Source organism: Prionailurus bengalensis, chromosome A2 (genome assembly GCF_016509475.1).
Source record: "Prionailurus bengalensis isolate Pbe53 chromosome A2, Fcat_Pben_1.1_paternal_pri, whole genome shotgun sequence".
NCBI lineage: Eukaryota > Metazoa > Chordata > Mammalia > Carnivora > Felidae > Prionailurus > Prionailurus bengalensis.
In genome coordinates this window covers 85,967,910-85,983,851 of record NC_057348.1, presented here as the reverse complement: position 1 = coordinate 85,983,851, position 15,942 = coordinate 85,967,910, and the positions used below count along the sequence as shown (strand labels likewise).

Here is a 15,942-nt window from a genome sequence, read left to right as displayed (position 1 = left end):
ACTCTTGATTTTGGCTTAAGTCATGATCTTATGGTTGCTGAGTTTGAGGGGCAGGCTCTGTGCTGGTGGTGTGGAGCCTGCTTGGGAATGCCTCTCCCTTGCTATCTGACAATCTTGTGCTCGCTCTCTCAAAATAAATACACTTAAAAAAAAAGGTTTATTTATTTTTTTTGAGAGAGAGAGAGAGAGAACACATATGAGTGGGTGAGGGGCAGACAGAGGTGGGTGAAGCAAGCTCTGTGCTGACAGCAGTGAGGCCGGTGTGGGGCTCGAACTCACGAACCATGAGATCGTGACCTGAGCTGAAGTTGGACACTCAACCAACTGAGCCACCAGGTGCCCCTCCCCCCCAAAAAAAACGTTTTTAATAATACAGAAGGAAGAGTAGGCGATAGGGTCCCGGGAGTTAAAGGAACCATGGGTCAAGAGGACAGTGTAAAAATGGGAAATGGGGTAGCGAAGGGGTAGGAAATGTTCTGTTGCATGCGTACATTGACTACATTTCAGTTCTTGAGAGCTTCCTACGATTTCCTGCTGCAAACACCATCCATTGTTACTCTCCTGACTACCCATCTTGCTCAAAAGCTATCATAATAGTGAAGCCTCTGTTACCACTTGAGTCTCGAAGCCAGGGAGTTTCATTTCTAACGAGCCAAGCAGAGTAAGTGTGTTCCTGTTTGAAATCCATTGTGTTTTCTCACGGAAATAGTATAACTGTTACTTAATTTCTGTTGTATCTATATGATCAAATATGCATTGGTCAGAGATTGTAGCATATATATATCTATTCTGAAGAGAAAACCTTCAAACTATTAAACTTTCTGTGAGCAATCCCTTTTATTTTATGGTGATTTTAGGAATTTGTCCTGTAAAAATGCATATATTGTTTTAAGTGATGTCAAGCAGGGTATGCGTATTCGGGCCACTTCCTTTGTTTCATCTCCAAGCATGTTCTTTTAGAAGATTGTTAGGCTAAAAACTAACAAAAAATGAGAAAGTTTTGAAATTCGGCAGTGGCAGTATTTCCACATCTCCCGAGAAATAGTATAATAGGATTTTTTATTTCATAGAAAAAAGATTTGGAAAAGAGACCTTGTTTATGAATATAATACTGTAACACTTTAATGCGATTTTTGGTGTCTTCATTATTTAGAATGAGTAGCGATCCTGAAATTTTCAGGTCCTGCAATTCACTTTTCCTTATCCTTTCCTGCCTGCTGATACCTGCCCCATATTTGTCTGGATGCCTTTTTTCTCTCCTCTTTCCCTCTCCAGTCAAGAGATAGTGAAGAAAGTCACACAGTTATGCTGATTACTACCAGAAAAAAAATGATGACCTTCAGTATAGGGCACATCTTTAAATACCCTCCAGCTAATGCTCTTTTTTAAACCTCCAAGCTTTCTTTGCAAGCCTACCTTAATAGCCGCTGCTCATCTCTGAACAGATGACTCTGTCTCTTTTATTACAAAAGAAATAGGGGCGCCTGGGTGGCGCAGTCGGTTAAGCGTCCGACTTAAGCCAGGTCACGATCTCGCGGTCCGTGAGTTCGAGCCCCGCGTCGGGCTCTGGGCTGACGGCTCAGAGCCTGGAGCCTGTTTCCGATTCTGTGTCTTCCTCTCTCTCTGCCCCTCCCCCGTTCATGCTCTGTCTCTCTCTGTCCCAAAAATAAATAATAAAAAAAACGTTGAAAAAAAAAAAAAAAAGAAATAGAGACCAGTAAGTGGAAATGTCTCAACTTTTTGATCAAGTTGTTCTGGTTGTTTCCATTTACCTAAAAGCTTTTACATTTTCCTTTCTATCTCCATGGAAGAGGTATCCTCCCTTTTAGCTGTGGATTGGGTGTCTCCTGTGTTATGCTTATTTATTCATTTAATCTCCACTCTCATATTTGGAATACAAGGGGTGAGCAAGAAGAAGCCTGATCTAGAGTCTTCTGAAGGACCTTGCTCTGTCAACAAATTACATGTTCACTCTTGAATCTTCAGTGTTTCCTTCTCTACTTGCTGTTCTTACACATGGAAGCATGCTTCAATCTCTCATGTTAAAAAACAAAGATAAGTACTAATTCTTTGTACTTCATTCTTTACTAGGCTTCAATTTGTGTTTCTCTCATTCTCCTTACACATAAGGTGAGTAGACTTCTCCCACCTTATTTGATGACTCTATACCTACATCCTCTCTGGAGACTTTTCCTGTCTGTGGGCTTTGTGATAGTGTTGTTCTTGGATTTTCTTCTCTTTTGCTACTACTCACATCCTCTGCCAGTTCTTTAAACATTACTTTCCAGAGTTCTAGTACTGTGTATTTCCTTCCTCCTTCCATACACTGTCCTTTGAGAGTCATACGTTGATTTACCTAATGTCCTTTACATACATCGTAAACATCAAATCTTTATATTCGTATTAAACTTCAGACAACTCCAAGCCTAGTACATTCAGTTGCCTACTGAATATCTCCACATGGATCTCCCCAAAACATATCTAATTGAACCAATAAAAACTCATCAGTGTCTCTCTAAATTGTTCCTTCTGTGCTTTCTCTATCAAAATGTCCTATATTGTTTAATTGAAGAACTCCATGAATCATTCTAAAATCCTTTCTCCATTCGCTGTCTATGTCCAGTAGAACATGAAATTCTGTTGTCCATACTTCAGAATTTTTGTTGAGAAAATTTCTCGTACTTGACCTCTCCTCCATTTTTCTGTCTCCTCTTACTGCTACTGGGCTGGTTTGAATCCCCATCATTTCTTATCTAGACCCTCCTTTCTCATTTTTCATTTTCCCTCAGAGCCACTGTCCACTTAGCTGTCTGAAAAATTACTTCATGATGTTTATAGATACTTAATTGCTCTTGTGACTCTCTAACTTCACATTTTCCATGATCTCTCCATTATTTTGGGAAGTCATTCTGAATGCCTCACAATGTTATTTAAGACACTTGGTCTGGACCATCTGTCTCCCTCAATTTTGTCCCTGCCATGCCTGCTCCCATTCTGTGTCATTTGTCGAACCAGCCAGCTATTCAGACGACTTAGGCCATCTTTTATATTCCTTCTGCCTTCATTCTTATTTACGTGCTTTCTCAATTTTGTCAAATTCCACTCATCTTTCATATCTCACTTCAAGTAGCTGTTACTCCAGAAAGTCTTCTCCATCCATCTCCCTGCATTACTACTTGATAAACTTTAAGTGATTATCTCTTGGTCCTGAAATGTATCCCGCTGGTAGAATTCAGGACACACTACCCCCAAATATGATACGGAATATTTTAAGCTGAAGGAGTTTGAGAAATGTCACATGCAAGGACTTCCTGACCTTCCCTTCCTATGAAAATTGCCTTCCCTAACCCCAGAGGAAAGGAGCATCCTTTATTTCTGAAGACAAGGGACAGAGAAAAGAATGTGAATGCATCGTCTTTGTTAAGTTCCCCTACTTTACTACACTTTGTTCATACTCTTTGCTCTATTATATCTTTCTATGACTTTCTAGTCTTTATCAGACTTAGCAGAAGCACACTCAGGTTTAACCCTTTCTTTGAGTCTTCATTTCCTTATGAAGGTTCCTGTGTCATGTAAAACGTGTATTAAATATGTGTGCTTTCCCCTGTTAAACCTGTCTTTTGTTAACCTGCCTTCTATTGTCTAAGTTTTATCTAAGTTAACAACTTGGAAGGGTAGGGGTGCCTGGGCTGCTTAGTCAGTTGAGCATCCAACTCTTGATTTCGGCACAGGTCATGATGCCAGGGTCATAGGATTGAGCTTGGATTATAAGGCATATATTTGTCATTTCTGCATCTGCAGTTTTTGATATCTCCAGCAGACGTGAGTTCTTGTTGAATGGATTAACAAAGAGCAAACAATGAATTCCTCCTTGTGGACTGCTGTATTCATTTCTTATTACATGAAAAGGATATATCCTCTCTAATTGTCTCAAATTTCACGGTACCTTCTGGCGGTAGTAAAATAGAGCTTAGTGATTGTACATATGTGCTTGACAATTTACTGAGAAAGAGAAAGTCCAAGAAAGAATCTGCAGCTATGAGTTTTGCCTTGTGTAATTTTTCCCTTTTTTGATGAATGGGGTCTTTGCTTATTTCTTGGTCATTATAATCTTCTAATTCCAGGTTGGAAAGGCATAGTACTCATGAATTTTAGAAAAACCAGGTAGCACCTCATATCTATGAAAAATAATCCTTGCTCCTATAAAGTGTTCTTGACAGCTTGTCATTGGAGGTGAGAAGAGTGGATAGGTCCTCGATTACTTTCAGCCAAAACAGGTTAATCTCAATGAACACTGGCAGTGACAGTACACTCAGGTGTCAAGTTAGAATGCACGTTTTGGATCACTTTAGCATAAATCAGAATTCAGGCGTGAGTTGTGGGTTTTTTTTTTTCTGTTTTTGTTTTTTCACATATATCGTCTTTGTCTCTCAGTTGCCTAGCGAAATGGATATATAACAATTCTTTTTTTTTTTAATGTTTATTTCTGAGACAGAGACAGAGCATGAGTGGGGGAGGGGCAGAGAGAGAGGGAGACACAGAATCAGAAGCAGGCTCCAGGCTCTGAGCTGTCAGCACAGAGCCCGACGTGGGGCTCGAACTCATAAACTGTGAGATCATGACCTGAGCCGAAGTCGGTCGCTCGACTGACTGAGCCACCCAGTAGCTCCGGGGATATATAATACTTTTTAAAAAAAAATTTTTTTTTTCAACATTTATTTATTTTTGGGACAGAGAGAGACAGAGCATGAACAGGGGAGGGGCAGAGAGAGAGGGAGACACAGAATCGGAAACAGGCTCCAGGCTCTGAGCCATCAGCTCAGAGCCTGACGCGAGGCTCGAACTCACGGACCGCGAGATCGTGATCTGGCTGAAGTCGGACGCTTAACCGACTGCGCCACCCAGGCGCCCCATAATACTTCTGTTTGTCAATGTTGAGAATTACATTTGGGAAAAGATGATTGATTGATTGATTTATAATGTTTATTTTATATTTGAGCGATAGAGACATAACGTGAGCAGGGAGGGGTAGACAGAGAGAGAGACTAACAATTTGAGGCAGGTTCTAGGCTCTGAGATGCCAGCACAGAGCCCAACACAGGGCTCGAACCTACGAACTGTGAGATCCTGACCTGAGCCTAAGACAGATGCTTAACCAACTGGGCCACCCAGGTGCCTTGGGAAGAGGTGACTTATATACTTGGGGTTTTAGGACTTGTTGAGTAACTGTTTGGAGAATTGAAATAGTATGATGTGAATTAGAAAATGGTGTCAGTGGTCTTTGCGCCTGCCCATTCCCTACCGTAATTTATTATTCTTAGTGTAGAAATGGAGCACAATTTATTTATCTAATAACGGTACATATCTAATAAACAGTATCTAATACAGTTGTTTATCTAATAATAGTAATAAGAATACTAACATTTATAGTGTTTTTCAAATGTATTATTGGGGAGGAAGAATTCACTCTGCCATTGAAGCTCTATCTGGCTGAATTAAGAATCCCCTTGACATGAGACACATTAATAGAAGAAAATCAAATTTAATAGCATACCTGTGGGGAATCCACACAGACACGGAAATTTCAAAGACATTGAAGCAACATGACGCTTGTATGAAGCTAAGGGGAGGAATGGAGTCTGAGGTTACAAAGGGGAGAAAGACCATTAGCAAGAAGGTAAAAGGAGATTATTCAAAAACAGAGGTTCCCTATTATGTAGATATGTTTCTTAGGTAAGGAAGAATCTCTATACATAGCTGTCTTTCATATACAAGCAGACAGTTGAGGGGCTAAAGAGCTTTTGCTAAATCTACTGGAATTTGATTGCTTTTAATTTAAAATAATTTTCATGCTAAAGTGGTGCATCTTGGGTCCATCATGGTGGCCTGCCTTTGGCCCCTACAATATGCACCAGTTTATAAACAGCAGAAAGCATAGCATTAGAATAATGTGGTTTGTAGCCTTCATTTTAACGATTCTATAGCTTTCTTTCTATAACCTCCTCCCAGGTATTTATTTTTTGTTTCTTGATATTTATTTACCTTTGAAAATCATATTTGTATAGCATGGTTCAGTAGATATTCTTCCTTATTTTCATTTGTGTGCAAGTACCCCCAGCTTTTATGTATTAATTAGTTTGCCTCACATGTAAGTCAATTCTCTGTGTTTTTCTTTAAGGCATTTCTTCCTTTTTTTGGTGACTTTCTGTTTTCCTTCTTCCTCTTTAGCTTATCAGCTTATGTACGTATGTATGTGTGTGTGTGTGTGTGTATGTACTTTTTGAGAGAGAAAGAGAGCCCATTCTAGCTGGGGAGAGAGAGAGGGAGAGAGAGCAAAACTCAAGTTCCATACTCAGTGCAGAGCCCCAGTACGGGGCTTGATCCCACGACCGTGGAATCACGACCTGACCTTTCGGGTTGACCAGTCGAGAGTTGGATGCTCAACTGAGCCTTCAAGGCAGCCCTATCAGCTTATTTTTTATATGTTCTTGTATACCTCATTTAGATCCCTTTATTGCATTATGCTTTCTTCCCCCACATTTAATTTTTTATTCTGTTACATTTAAATTTATCTGACAAAAAGTTGGTAACATTGTAGTTCTATTGGAATTGTTATCTATTCAAGGAAAAGAAAGACAAACGTGGTTAAATCTCATAATTGAACACTTATGAAATACACGGTTAATTTTTTTTAATGCTTTTTTATTTATTTTGAGAGAGGTAGAAAGCGAGCGAGCATGAGTCCGGGAGGAGCAGAGAGAGAGAATCCCAAGCAGGCTCCTGCTGTCAGCACAGCCTGACGTGGAGCTTGAACTCACAAACCGTGAGATCATGACTTAAGCTGAATGAACTCAAGAGTCAGACACTTAACTTACTGAGCCACCCAGGCGCCCGCATAGTTAATTTTCAAAACAGCACTTTTCTAAACCACTCTCGGATATGGTCTCTTAAAGGTGGAAGAACATTTGATACTCATCAAATTTGAAGAAGTAGGATACGTAAGGAAAAGATAAATACAGATGTCATATATATGTAGACAGAAGTTCAAATTCAAATATATAATTTCTTATTCTTACTAGTGTTTTCTTATATTTGCATGGGCAGAAAATAATACACATTTTATGTCTTTTTATAAATAAGGATGAATAAATGAAATATATGAAGGGATTACAAATTATATTCATTTGAAGGGGGAACATTGTGTGCTATTTGGTAATGTCTCTAATATCAGGAAGAAATAAGACCATTGACTTAAGCTTTTCTAAAATGCCCTGATGTCCATAACTTGTATTTTAAGGTCTCCATTTCATTAATCTGAAGTATATACATGAAAAGGATTTGAACTGAAATCTTCCCGTCATAATTTTAATGCTCAACATGTTTCTTTAAAACTTAAGGCTTGATCCAGGAATTCCAAATTTAAAAGTCTAGCTTAGGAAATGAAATAGTTTTAAACTTTACGCAGTAAGGTATTTGCTGCTGTGTAATTTACAGTGGTTAAAGCTCTATATTTTAACCAAAAAGGATGGTCAAATATATTATGGCATGTAGAGATAATGGAATATAATATATTAACACACAATGTTTATAAAATATTTATAATGGCATGAGGGAGTATTTGTTGTATGACCTAAGCAAACCAAGAGATACAAATTTTACATAATAGGCTTTCAACTATGTGAAAGAATTTTAAAAGATGAGAAGAGAGTATATCAAAATATTAACAGTGGTTATCCACTGGCTAATAGAATTATGAAAAATTTAAAAGAATTTATATTTTCTTACTTTTTTTTCAAATATTCTACCTGTAACACCTCCTTAGTATTATATTAAGAAGACTTACAAGCTAAAGGATGAAGTTTAGTTAAAGTAAAATTTTTTAATGTTTATTTATTTTTGAAGGGGCAAGAGAGCATGAACAAGGGAGGAGCACAGAGAGGGAGACTCAGAATCTGAAGCAGGCTCCAAGCTCTTAGCTGTTAGCACAGAACCTGATGTGGGGCTCGAACTCACAAGTTGTGAGTGAGATCATGACCTGAGCTGAAGTCAGAGTCTTAATTGACTGAGCTACCAAGGCACCCCTAGTTAATTTTTTTTTAATGTGCATTTATTTATATTGAAAGGGGGAGAGTGGGAATGGTGGGGGAGAGAGAAAGAGGTAAAGAAAGAGAGAGAGAAAGAGAGAAAGAAAAAGAGAAAGAAAGAAAGAAAGAAAGAAAGAAAGAAAATAAATCCCAAGAGAGAAAGAGAGAAAGAAAGAAAAAGACAGAAAGAAAGAAAAGAAGAGAAAAGAAAAGAAAAGAAAAAGAGAAAAGAAAAGAAAAGAAAGAAAATAAGTAAATAAATCCCAAGCTACATGGGGCTTGATCTCATGACTATGAGATCATGACCTGAGCCAAAATCAAGAGTTGGGTGCTTAACCTGCTGAGCCACCCAGGTGCTCCATGTTTAGAATAATCTGTTTAGTAACTATTAATATAATTTTCATAAAAATTAAGGGAATACCCTTATGTTGAACAAGACATCTGTGTCATTTGCTCTTTTATGTTTTGTGGGGTATCACCATCCTAAGAAGTGGACCCTAAAGGTTCATTGGTTTTGTAATTTGAGAATGGGTTGGGAGGGTGGACATAGTAGGAACTTGGGGGAAGGGAGAGATTTCGAGGCGCTTTAATGAATTATGTACGGCATGAATATCGAATGTGTGTGGCTTGGCTTTACCAGAGTTCTGATGGAACATTCTCTTCTGGTTTCTGCAGTATCAAGTCATGGGTGGATAAGATGCAAGAAGACCTTGTCACACTGGCAAAAACAGCAAGTGGAGTCAATCAGCTTGTTGATGTGAGTACAACTGCAAGACATTTGTGAATCTTTGAATGCAGCTCTTATCTTCTAGGAAATTGCGTTTCTATATTATGAATAGGATGTGATTTTTCATGTGCATCGGGTAGTGAGATTCTGAGAAGGACCCTTGGTACCTGCTAGTTATTGTGAGCAAAGAATGTCATTCCCGGCAATTAATGTCGCGTTCTCACCATGCTTTACACTTTACACACAGCCTTACCTTAGATGAGTTCATGTGATGTGCAGACTCCCCTAAAACTCATAGTGGGGTTTCATATGCCTGTTCTTCAGGGTATATTTTAGAATCTCTCACACCGTGGTGACTTTAAGTCCTTGATGGATTCTTTTGAATATCCTCAGTGGGAACACATGTTCTTTTTTTGAGGGTAGATAGTATTTTTAAAAATGGCTGGAAAGTGTTTATAGCCATGTCTGGAGACTAGAGTGAGTCATTGAGATGGGTAATAAAGATTTTTGTGTCAGAGAAGGAGACACTATAAAATATGTTTTCTTCTTCTGATTTATGAAATGGCTATGAAAGTCACTCTAAAATGATTCTTGGGAATGATAGCAGCGTATAAATATTTGTATAGCATCTTATATAGATTATTTTCCTTGGAAAAGAGCATTTCCATGTAATTTCCATGAGATTAAAAAAAAGTTAAATGTCATTTCTTTACAGTCTCACTACTTTGATACTAGTGTAAGTAATGTAATAATTTGAAAGTACTTTTATCTTGTGTTCTTAGTGTTACAGTGAGACCTTTTGTTTTCCAAAAATGTGAGGAGTTGGTGGGGAGAGATATAAAAGCAAATATATGTATGACATATGAATATTTGTGATAAGAATATTTATATGTGAATATTCCTCCCAGGCAGAAACTAGAATATATGGTTACCTTATATATTGTTTGAATTTCATAAAGAAACCTACTAACAAATACTTTAAAAAGTTATTCTAGAATCTCTTCATAAACCAGTTGGAAGTTTCAACATGCAAAAGTATCTTAAGAAACAAATATCTGTGAGAGGAGATAGGGAATACATTTGGAAATGAAAAGTGTTTCCCTGTGAATAACAATGATTAAATTTAATTCTCATCAACACTTGTTAAGCACATAGTATGTCTCAGGCACCATTCAGGTGCCAAAGATTGACAGAAATGCAGTTCCTCTCTTCAGAGGACTGACACTGTACTACTCAGAAATTTCCATTTTGTGGGCGCAAAGGTTCCGGAAAGCTACTTACTGGAAGGTGATGCTTGGGGTCTGCAATGATTCCTTATTGGATGATGTGTTAAAAAAATGAAATTGTGTCGGATAATAAGGCGAGCCTCTATGAAAGTGACAGTTTGTGGAATGAGAAAAAAGAAATGAGACTTGACAGATTCTGGTTAGAAGTTCTATGACTCTCTTTATTGGCAGTTTGAGATTAAGAATAAACTGCTCTCAGGAGCTGTCCTTCACTCCAGGGTTTCTCTAGCCTCAGAAACCACTTTCTTGGCTGACCTCACTTTTACTTTTGGTGTTAAGATGTAAACCCTTTTGCCGAATCTGCCTTTTGCAATGAATCATTAAAAAAAACAAACAAAAACCAAAAACAACTTACCTGATTTCCATTATGCTTTATCAAGCACAGATTACTAAGAATACTGCAAATATTGATGAATGAATAAATGGCCTAGTCTGAATTTGGATAAAAAAATAGAACGGACAGGAGGAAAGAAAATCCCCACAGTGTTTTGCTTATGAGATATATATCTAACTATGTGACAGAAAAAAAATACAAATAATATAATTATATATTATAACAAGGGATGGGAGAGAGAGAGAATGCAGAATCTATTATTGGAAAAAAATTAAGTATTGGGGCTCATAAAGAGTGTTATTTAGCATAGATAAATGATTCCATATGCCCCTATCCTTGTGCCTAGAAAGAAAAGGTCCTTGATGGGGGCTAAAGGGTTGCATTTCTTTTTGGCCATGGAAACTTATAGCTCAGAGGAGTTGAAGGACACCAGACTTGAGAGTGAACTTTATTATTATTTTTTCAACGTATATTTATTTTTCAGAGTGAGAGAGTGTGCGTGTGAGAGAGCAAGCATGACTCGGGGGAGGGGCAGAGAGCGAGAGGGAGATACAGATTCCAAGGCAGGCTCCAGGCTCTGAGCTGCCAGCACAGAGCCCAACGTGGGGCTCAAAGTCACATACCGTGAGATCATGACCTGTGCCAAAGTCAGATGCTTAACCTGCTGAGCCACCCAGGTGTCCCGAGAGTGAACTTTATGCTGAGTTTGGGGGTATTGGATGCACGGTGAGGATCAAAAGTTGAATAGAGGAATTTAGCAGGTTCCTAGGTTGATATTTAATATTGTGGAAATGGTGATTCTTCCCTAATTATTTAATGGATCTGTTTTTCCTGGCATCACAGGACAGAACTAGCTTGTTACCTGAAGGTTCAGAAGCAGCTACGATGAGGCAACATAGCTAAAAGAAGGCAACTTTCTAATTTTATAAAAATTGCTTTGTGGCACCATTAAATACTAGCCCAGGAAGATTGATAATGATTAATACATTGTGTTAATGGAAGATGTACATTGTGTTACTTGATACATTTATATATTGCAGTACGATTGTAATGTTACCACCTTACATACACCTATAATACAATATTATCTTCTGTTTTTAACAAGCCATATGCAGATTTTAGGATTTCTTCTTCTATGTTTTGAAAAATGCCTTTTGTATTTTGATGGGGATTATGACTTTGGGTAGTATAGCCGTTTGAAGTATATTAATTCTTCCGATCCATGAACAAAGGATGTTTTTTTTTTAATTTGTTTGTGTCTTCTTTGAAATCTTTGAGCAGTCCCATTTTATGACTCTTAAACACACATACATAGACCTATGAATTCCTGTAGCTGACAAGTAGAGAGAGGCTGATGATCATATATTAACTAATAGATAACATTAAAAAAATTAAGGTGGTCTTAGTATTCTTGGAAACAAAGTTTTTAAGTTTGTAAAACATTCTTGAGCAACTATTTTCTTACTTAATATGTTGATAAAATATTTCATGTACAAATATACTTAAATTTCAACCAGTATCTAAATTATCAGATATTCTGAATTAATGGGTTCTGTAAGAATGATAATTTGCTTTGTGAGGAACTTTTTTAAAGATGAATCGATAAAAACAAACTGCTGTTTGTTTTTCAATGAGAGACACTTTTAATTCTGCAAAAAGTTGTTTTAAAAGAACACAGTTGGTTACGTGTCTGACTCAGGATTTCAGCTCAGGTCATGATCTTGTGGTTCGTGGGTTTGAGTCCCGCATTGGGCTCTGCACTGGCAGTGTGGAGCTTTTGTGGGATTTTCTCTCTTACTCCCTCTCTCTGCCCCTCCCCAGCTCTTTAAAAAAGTGAAAAAAAAAATGGGGCGCCTGGGTGGCGCAGTCGGTTAAGCGTCCGACTTCAGCCAGGTCACGATCTCGCGGTCCGTGAGTTCGAGCCCCGCGTCGGGCTCTGGGCTAATGGCTCAGAGCCTGGAGCCTGTTTCCGATTCTGTGTCTCCCTCTCTCTCTACCCCTCCCCTGTTCATGCTCTGTCTCTCTCTGTCCCAAAAATAAATAAAACGTTGGAAAAAAAAAAATTAAAAACAAAAAAAGTGAAAAAAAGAAAAAAAGAAAACAGAACTCTGCAAATAGGTCTGAGATCCTCAGTTGGTCCCCTGACTGACCCTGCTGTGTGGAAAGCAAATCACAATAATGTAAGCAAATCACAACCATCTGCGAGTTTTGTTGTCCTTTTAGACGATTTTTTTTTCCACCTCCCCCTTTTCCTTTAGGAATCCAAGACTTCCTTGGGGCCTCCTGTTCATTAAAAAAATTGGACTGGCAGTTCTCATTTACGTTTGTTTAAGTCTGTAGTAACTCCTTCGCCTCTAAGCAGAACATATTTGATATTAGGAAGCTGGTGTGAAGACGATGTTTTGAGAGAGGTGGAGTCTTTTCAAATAGGTCATTCCAAATAGGTCTCTTTTCCTGGTGAGGGTCGGGTGGGGCCGGGGCACCAGCGGAACTTAGACTGAGGCGAGGCGTGTGATCTTCAGGGAGTGCAGAATTGAAGGAGGCACTCTGGAGAGTTGGAAACTTGCACCATCCGCAGAGTGAGTGAGTAACTCCTGGAATTCTGTGCCTGAGGGGACTTAAGTGCCTCAACCCTGGCGCCCAGGGACAGTAAAGGTCTAACTCCCTCTGTATCCCCGTGGACAGAGGCAGAGACATTTGTAGCTTTCTGGACATCGCAAGAGGCCTCTGCTACATTTCCTTTTCTGTTCCTTTCCCATCCTACATATAATATGAGGCCTTTCTTATGGCTTTTTTGGATGATTTGTAAGCTTCCCAGACTCCTCTTGTATTTATCTCAGGTGCAGGGGTGATTCCTACAGTGTTAACAACGTACGCATTTTGAAATCTTCACCCACAATATCTGACACTTACCTTCTGTTTCAGTTCCAATGCCGTGTTGTATTTTCTGACAATGCAGGATGCTCTGGGAATCCAGTCTTTTTGTTAACAGACATTATTCTATCCCTTTAGCTTTGTAAGAGAGTTGACACAATGTGTGTCACCTTGTTTTAAGGCTTTCTTCTCACATGCAGATTCTGTCTGAATTTCTAACATGTTAGGTTAGAATATGCGAATGTTTTTAAGAAAATTGGTGAATCCTCCCCCCCCCCCCCCCGGAATTGTACTTTTGGAGGTAAAATCATTCTGCATTGGTATCATCATAGAATTTTCTGGCTTTTGATTCACTCTTGTGATTTCATACGTTAAGATTATATTAAAATCAATGCGTACATATTTCAGTATGCTTTCAAAGATGTGACTATGAAATGTGTCTAAATATTGAGCATTCAGTACTCTTAATTTAGTATTTACATAAATGTTTTAAGTGAATAATTTCATTAGTAACTCATGGTATTAATAGACTGATGCTTTTACTTTGACATTGTGGTCACGTCACTTATGTAAATAGAATATTCATTTTCTAGGTGGTGGAGAGCTTCATATATTAATTTATTTACAAAAGAAGATACTCTAGAGAAGAACATAATTAATCATGGGTGATTCTGACGAGGAATCAGCAAGATGCTGAGGCAACAGCAAGGGCTGGGATTTTCTTTTCTACTCTGGAGAGAGCTGCTAAGTAGCTGGGTGGTATTAGATTTCCTGTTACCTGCTTGTCAAGCGAGATAGATCTTAACACTCTCTCTTCCTCGCAGAAATGTTATAGGGGAAAAAGGAAATAGGAAATGAAACGGGGAAGTCATCACAGATGCTACGAAAACGTTAAATGCTTATGTTATGTTAAAATGTAGCTTTATGTTTTAAAATGTCGCCTTATCTTCATATTACTTTACAAACGTAGCATAATTACTATTTTGTAAGAGTAATACAATTAATTTTCAAATATAACCTTATTGGATATTGATATTAAGAAGCAGTTGTGAAGACTATATTTTGAAAGAGATAAAAAACAAGCAAACCCAGAATTACTGGTTTTATTTAGCATTCTCTCAATGAGGAAATGTTGTAACTAAATCAATTACCATAATTACGTAGGCAACTTGAGATTGCAGTTATTTTAGGGGAAAAACCCACTTTTTTTTTCTCTCTCTAAGTAGCCAGAAGTCTATTTTGACTGCAGAGAGTACTATCAGTAGAGAGTATGGGTTCCCTGCACCCATCCACTGGAGGTTTTAAATTAAGACGCTAATTTTTTTGAGCAGTGGTTAATTACATTCGTTTTTAAAGGTATGGAATAAACTCCAGGGCATTTCTAATGTGATGGTGACTTTCAAGATTTTATTAACTGGTTTTTAAATGAAGTACTATGGGTTCACAAACATGAATAGTAAAAGACTCATAAAAGGTTTTTTTTTTTCTTTTACTAATCCGTTCCATTATCAATCAGTACTTAACACCTGCTTACATTGTACTAGTACTTAAGGGATAAATGATTATTCGTTGTTTTTCCAAAGAGCAACCTAATGGTTGGGTAATACTGATTACAGAGGGAATGATAGAATGCCGCCTGTGCTCTCTTCTTGTCCGTGTGCAGCACAATGAAGATGGAGGCTAAGAACCCCTACGTGATACAGCCACGTGGCAGCTTCTCTAGCACGAAGATGAATGGCATAAAAGACCATCATCTGCTACTGCACACTCTCAGGGTACAGCATACAGCTCCTCATTATTTACTTTTCCTGAAGACATTTCATGCCTTTATGTCTAGAGCCGTGGTTCTCAGCCAGGGGCAGGAGACATTTGTCAGTGCTTGGAAACATTTGTGATGGTCACAACCGGAGGAGGGGGGTGCTCCTGGCATCTAGAGTCAAGAGGCCAAGGATGCTGCTATACATCCCACAATGCACAGGACACCATCTCACAACAAAGAGTCATCTGGTAAAATTGTCAGGAGCTCTCGGGTTGGAAAACGGCTCTAGGAGGACTGAAAAATTTGAGGCAAGAATCAACGTATGGAATTCTTTGTGTTAATATAAATTTGTAAAGTTGTCTATCAGCATTGATAGGTAGCAGTTTTGCTTTAGAAAAGCCATTTGTTAAGTATAATGGTTAAGAGCAAATTAAACTGTGCTGCTTTTAAAAATTATTTTGTTGGCAGTAAAACGAATTTGGGTCATTTGGGGTTAGGGACATTAAGCAAGCAGCTCACTCAGCCTATGGTTAATTATTTTTTAATTTAGTTTTAATAGAATCTAGTATGATCTCTTGTACTTTTAATTGCTTATGAATTTGTTACTCAAAACACACACACAGTTCATATGTGGCTCCAGATATGCAAAGTGAAAGAGGCTAGGTTAATGTTATCTCTGGAATTAGCAAACAAAAAACCCAAGTAGGTGGCTTCTTATTATATGTATCTTAACGCTTTTCTTGTTTTAATTCTGAATACTCTTTTTTTTAAAAAATTCTGAATATTCTTTTTTTTTAATGTTTATTTCTTTTTGAGAGAGAGAGAGAGAGAGCCCGAGCGATAGCGCGCGTGCATGCACAAGTGGGGGAGGGGCAGAG

The 15,942-nt window shown here is 38.2% G+C and overlaps 1 protein-coding gene across 11 annotated transcripts in view; it reads left to right on the top strand.

Annotated features, from left to right (window-relative positions):
• The window catches only part of CACNA2D1 (calcium voltage-gated channel auxiliary subunit alpha2delta 1), a 496,257-nt gene that overhangs the window by 82,481 nt on the left and 397,834 nt on the right, over positions 1-15,942 (top strand). For all 11 annotated transcript variants that reach the window (XR_006298483.1, XM_043588719.1, XM_043588713.1 and 8 more), the window contains exon 2: positions 8,760-8,841. Coding sequence is in view for 10 of the 11 variants with exons in the window: in XM_043588719.1 (XP_043444654.1) it covers positions 8,760-8,841 (82 nt within the window). In the remaining variant the exon portion in view is untranslated. The remainder of the gene's footprint in view (positions 1-8,759; positions 8,842-15,942) is intronic.